Here is a 6277-nt window from a genome sequence, read left to right on the forward strand (position 1 = left end):
AGAACGAAGACCCTGCTTATCAGTGATTCCTTTAAATGATTTCGCTATAGAACCAAAGGAGAGAGATTGGTAAATAATAATAATAATGATAATAATAATAATAAATGAGCTCATTATATGCTGTCTATAAGAAACTCACTTTAGGTCAAAGATAGGCTACAGGAGACAAAAGATGCTTTTTATTACATAAAGGATGTATTCAGCAAACAGGAAATAATCACAAATATATTCACACCTAGTAACAGACTACGGAGAAAAGGCTGGGGAAGACTTCTCAGCAGGCAAGTGCTGGTCACGGAGCATGAGACTTGAATTTTGATCTCTAGCATCCACACAAATGGCCAGTTGTAGCAGTGTGTGCCTGTAATCCCAGTGTCAAGGAGGCAGAGACAGGAGGATCTCCATTATTTCTTGGCTAGCTAGCCTAGCGGAATCATTGAACACCAGGTTCCATGGGGGACCCTGTCTCGAAAAAAATAATGTGGACAGAGATTGAGAAGGACATCCAGTGTCAGCCTCTGGCCTCCACACACACACTTGTGCAAACATACAAACATGTGCACATATATATGTGGCATGCATGTAACCCCCCCACCACACACACACCCCCAACTAGCTGAAGGGAGAAACAGAATTCTTCACTAACAGTTGGAGGCACCATTGCTTCATCTCATGATAGATACCCAGCAGCATATAGGGACATAGACCCCCCATGTCTGGCTAAAGGGTTCTTCTCCAATTGACGGAATTTTACTTTAAAACTTAATGATTTCCCACAGAATTAAGTTCCTCTTCGCTGTTACAAAGAAAACAGATTTCACATATCAGAAAGCAAAAGCGAATGCATTCAGGTCTGATGAGCTTGCCATGCCGACTTCATCTTCAGAGAAGCTGAGAGATGCCAGTTATTTCTGGAAGACAAACAGCATCATGAAGCTGGCATCTAAAAAGCAAGAGAAAGTTCAAGCTGCCCCAGTGCTCACTGGGGCACAACACATTCACCCTAGGTCCACTTCTGACTGCGGCAGCTTGAAGTAGTTTCCATGTGAGCAACCATGTCTCCACAATGGAAAGAAAAACAAACAAACAAAAAACAACAACAAAAACCCAAACTCACAATTTCTACCTTCTAGAGAACGGTACTCGCATGCAGTCTCTCAGGAAATGTCAAGAGCCTCACAGCTAAGAGTCAGTGTGGAGTTTCCAACACAAAATGCGGCTCCCCCCCACCCTGGCCAAGCCAGTAGGCAGAGCACGTTTTTTGAAGACAAATGCCTCATGGAGCCAAGTAGTGGGGATTTGGAAGGAAAACACATCAGCTTTCCAGATGAAGGTCAACAGGGAAACGAGCAGGGAAGACAGGGGCAGTTTGGCGGGAATCCAGAGCAGGCAGCTAGCAGATGTCTGTGGCAAGACTAAATAGGCGGAGTGAGGCTCGGGGCTGGCTGCAATGGAGAGATTGAGTTGCCCCTGTCCACACAGGCTGACATTGTCCCTGGGCTTCTTAGGTGTGTCCCCCAACCTCTGCTGCTCAGTCAGAGACAGGGTGAAGGAAGTAAAGGTGGTTAAAAAAAATAGAGTCGGGTGGGTTCCAGGATCCCCTGTCTGACCAGGACGTCTGTGAGCAGCCCACTCCAAAGGTGGCTCTGGGTCATACCCTAGTATGTTTCAGGATATCTCAAGATTAACCAATATAGACCCCCCAGTCTCCACTGAAGACCTCTAAAGAACCATTCAGGGTGTCCCTGGCTACTATTCAGGATGGTAAAAGAATTCAGGAAAAAAAGGATTCCCCTTTACCCCAGATGAAATCCTAGGTTCACACACAGAAGCCCGCATCAGCGAGAGCAAGAATCAGTTTTGTCGGGCTGGAGAGATGGCTCAGCGGTTAAGAGCACTGGCTGTTCTTCCAAAGGTCCTGAGTTCAATTCCCAGCACCCACATGGTGGCTCACAACCATCCGTAATGAGATCGGTGCCTTCTTCTGGCCTGCAGGCAAACATGTAGGCAGAACACTGTATGCATAATAAATAAGTCTTTTTAAAAATAAAAAAAAAAAAGAATCAGTTTTGTCTGAGAGCTGGGAAGTGGGGAGGAGTGGGAATCAAGGCACCACTTACAGGGATTGGCATCAGGCTGCAAAGGTATTAAAAACGGGCCGGAGAGAACCCTGCTCCCAGAATGACGGAGGATGCTTACGTCCTTCCTCCCCCTCCCACATCACACCCCCTCAACAGGACCCTAGAGTAGACAGGAGTCTGAATAGTGGAGAGAGTGGGGGGCAAGCCAGCTATGGAGATAAAACCCAAACTGTGTGTGTGTGTGTGTGTGTGTGTGTGTGTGTGTGTGTGTGTGTGCTCTTTATATGTATTCTACATATTATTCAACTATAGTGGAATCAAATTAAAAATCAATAATGGGGAGGTCATAGGTGAAAGGATAAAGAATATAAACATAAAACCCAAAAATAATGTAAAACACAAGGAATGGGATGAAAATAAAAATTCAACTTACCAACATGTTTTGGTTGTGGATGCAGCTGGAGCAGGACAAGCAGTAACTTTACAGTGTTGAGGTATTTACACTGGAAAAGAGGAAGTGTCTTGATCAATAATCCAAGCTCCCACTTCAAGAGCCTAGAAAAAAATAAGAAGAAAAGAGTCCAGGCTGTGCCAGTCTAATGGTCACACAGATGGTCCTGGTTACACCAAATGGTCACAAAACAACCTCAGAAGTGATGAATCTTGGAAGAATGCATTCCCCTAACTATGCTTAGATGCTTGCAACAGTTTTAGCCACAGTATCTGACTTGGACATTCTTTGTCAGATAAGCGTTGAACAGGCTGAGCTCATCTGTATCCCTACGGCTAGTTGACAGCAGGAATGGATGAATGAGGAGTAACAGACAGGGAAGCCTAATTTCCTTCAACTTATAATGACCAAAACCTGACAACTCCAAGAGATTGTCCATGACATTCTTGAAGTGGAAAGGTCAAGAATTTGAGAACAGATTAGTGTGAATAAGAGTTGAGAAAGGACTGGGTGAGGATTTCGTTGTTCCTGGGGAGTGTGCATATATACCTGTGTGTAAGGATGTCTAGTGTACACATTGTCCATCTGTGGTGTGTGGGGCATTGCTTGTACATCTGTGTATGAGTGAGAGAGTCACTTGCGCTTAAGCATCTGTGTGATATACACATCTGCTATGTACATGTGAGTACGGTATTTGTGGGTGTGTCTTAGGGTTTTTGTGGTGGTTTGAATGAGAATGGGCCCATAGGATCATATATTTGCATACTTGATCCTCAGCTGGTGGAACAGTTTAGGAAGGTTAGAAGGTGCAGCCTTGTTTTGAGGAGGTGTGTCACTGGGGGTGGGCTTCAGGGTTTCAAAAGCCTACACCATTTCCAGTTAGTCTTTCCCTGCCTCCTGGTTGTGGATCCTATGTAAGCTCTTGGCCATTGCTCCAGCACTATGCCTGCCTGTCTGCTGCTGTGCCCCCCAACATGATGGTCATGGTCACTGACTCACCCGCTGAAACTGTAAGACCTAATAAACTCTTCTATAGGTTGCTGTGATCATGGCTTTTGTCAAGACAATGACAATAGAAAAGAAACTAAGACAGTTTCTATTGTGATTAAACACCATGATCAAAAGCAACTTGAGGAGAAGAGGGTCTAATTTCAGTTTATACTTCCACACCACAGTTCATCACTGAAGGAAGTCAGGCAGGAACTCAAGGCAGGAACCGGGAAACAGGAACTGAAGCAGGAGCTATGGAGGAACACTGTTTCTTGGCTTGCTCCTCATGTCCTATTCATCCTGCTTTCTTATACAAGCCAGGACCACCTTTCCAGGGGTGGTGGACTGCCAAAGTGGGCAGGATTCTCTTCATCACTCAGTAAGAAAATGTTCAACAGACTTGCCTATAGGCCAGTCTTCTGGAGGCATTTTCTCAGTTGAGAGTTGTTCTTCCCAATTGACTCTACTTTGTGTCAAGTTGACAGAAAACAAACCAGGACAGAGCATGCACACCTACCTGCACACACAGGTGTGCCCAGCTGTTCACTTTGTAATTCTTGCCTGGCTTAAGACATGCAATGCCATGAGGTCCTGGGACCAAAGCATTTTCCAGAAAAGGATGTGTCTGAAATGACACCAACAATGGAAAGTACTGTAGGGAAATACTCACTTTACACAACTTATGGGCCAACATGAATAGAGCCAGCACTTCCAGAAGCATGGGTACCCTCACCCTAACCCAAGAGAACTCAGTCATGTGCAAACACTTTTAACCCTCAACTGAGAAACATCAACTACAGGATGAAGGAACAGTGAGTTCCTTTAAATGTGGTTCTTCCTTAGAATATGTTTAGAACATAACTCCATTGGACAGAATGCAAGCCAAATGAACCCTGGTTGGGAGTGTCTGTGTTGAGAAGAACAGAGAGCAAATGAAAAGAATCAGAGGCAGGCTGTGGGGTGCAGAAGTTAGAGTCTCAATGGGAACTTCTCATAAGTTCTGGACCAGGGTCTTATAAGTTCTGGACCAGGGTCTTAGGTCAGAGACAATGGCCTAGAAATCTGCCAGCCTGGGTCAGACTCTTTCCATTCATCAGAAGCTTTTGAGCTCCACCGGGATGTTAACTGGCTCCATTCAGCCCAGATGGATCTACAGGGAAGAGACTTACTGGTTGGCTCAGCATCCAGGCAGCCTTCATGCAGCATTTTGACAACAGCAAATGGAACTCTGACTTTCTACATCTCATGCATCCTGAATGGGACAGTGGCTAGTGAACTGATGGTCTGGTGGTGGCTCTTTCCTAGGGCCAGGTAAGGCCAGGTGGGCCATCAGAGCAGTGATTTCTCAAGATAGGGCTTGAAACATGTTTCTAGTCTTCAGCTGCAAAGATTTTACTGGAGGCTGATTATCAGGCAGATAGGAGAGAAAGGCTGGGTGATCAGAAAGACATGGCTACACCTTCAGTTACATGCTTCCATGCCCTCAGCAACAGACATGGGAAGAAGGGGACCTCACAGGACACAGGGGGACACAGTTCACTGGACTTCAAATTATCTCTAGTCTTGAAATATTCTTCCCTCTCCTCCTCCTCCTCCTTTTCCTCTTCTGTTTTTGTTTTTTGAGACACGGTTTCTCTGTGCAGCCCTGACTGTCCTGGAACTGACTCAGTAGACCAGGATGGCCTGGAACTCAGAGATCCTCCTGCCTCTGCCTCCCAAGTGCTGGGACTAAGGCATGTGCTACCACTGCCCCGCTGGTATTTATTTTCATATTTGGTGAAATTCAGTAATTTGAATAAATTTTGTATACATAAATTCACAAAACAGAAAATGAATGCCCAGAGACTTGCTGTTTGAGAGTCCCCTCTTTTTTTTTTTTTTTTTTTTTTTTTTGTAGTACAATATTTATAATAGAAACTGGCTGAAAACACCACATGCTAACAGACAATATGATACACAAGTGGGGTGGGAGTAGACAGGAAAGGGCAGAGGCCGCAGGCCTACACCAGGAGCCTTTCAATAGACTGCTGGATGGACTGAATCTGCTGCTTGAGCTGGGAGCCTTCTTTGATGGTAACAGAACAGGCGATGACAGGTCTGGAGACCCCACAGGCCCGTCCTAGGGCCTGCTTGGAGCGCACAAATACATAGGGGACATTCTTGTCTTCACACAGCAGTGGGAGGTGCAGGATGATCTCCAAGGGCTCAGCGTCTGCTGCCATCACAATGAACTCAGAGATGCCCCTGTTGAGGGTTTTGGTGGCTTCATTGGCTCCTTTCCGAAGCTGCTTGTAGTTACATGACTGCTGAACGAGGTCCAGCAACTTCTTGGTGAGGTGGGCATCTGCGAGGGGATAGGCCTTCGGATTTACATCAGCCTCTGTCATGGCTGCGGTGCGCCGGCCTCGCCGCGACTCGAGAACAGCCCACCTCAGGACAGGCCAAAAAGCGGCGCAGAAAGCAGAGCGGAAACCACTTCCTGCGCGGGAGGAAGCGGAAGTGGTGTCACTCGAGAGTCCCCTCTTATAGTAACCTTCTATCAGGTTTCCATGACCCTGAGGGCCAGCACCTCTCCTTGTTTGCAATATCTCCTCTGCTGAGGAGAGAAGAGCCTGCCCCAGCTTTGGAGATGAGGGACCATGAGAAATGAGGCCATGTTTCTGCTGAGTGATAGGACCCCACAGAGTTGCACCCTGTTTGAGGAGGGTGGGAAGGGCTTCATGGGACCTCAGACTATGGGGTAAGGTGGTACTCT

At 46.3% G+C, this 6277-nt stretch overlaps 1 protein-coding gene across 1 annotated transcript; it reads right to left on the bottom strand.

The window, feature by feature from the left end:
- Positions 1 to 5389: 5389 nt before the first annotated feature.
- On the bottom strand, positions 5390 to 6013 carry LOC114694926 (NHP2-like protein 1). Its single transcript, XM_028872036.2, has one exon. It carries the CDS (start codon positions 5907 to 5909, stop codon positions 5523 to 5525), a length of 387 nt encoding a protein of 128 aa, XP_028727869.1. The 5' UTR covers positions 5910 to 6013; the 3' UTR covers positions 5390 to 5522.
- Positions 6014 to 6277: the final 264 nt, after the last annotated feature.

Source organism: Peromyscus leucopus, chromosome 1 (genome assembly GCF_004664715.2).
Source record: "Peromyscus leucopus breed LL Stock chromosome 1, UCI_PerLeu_2.1, whole genome shotgun sequence".
NCBI lineage: Eukaryota > Metazoa > Chordata > Mammalia > Rodentia > Cricetidae > Peromyscus > Peromyscus leucopus.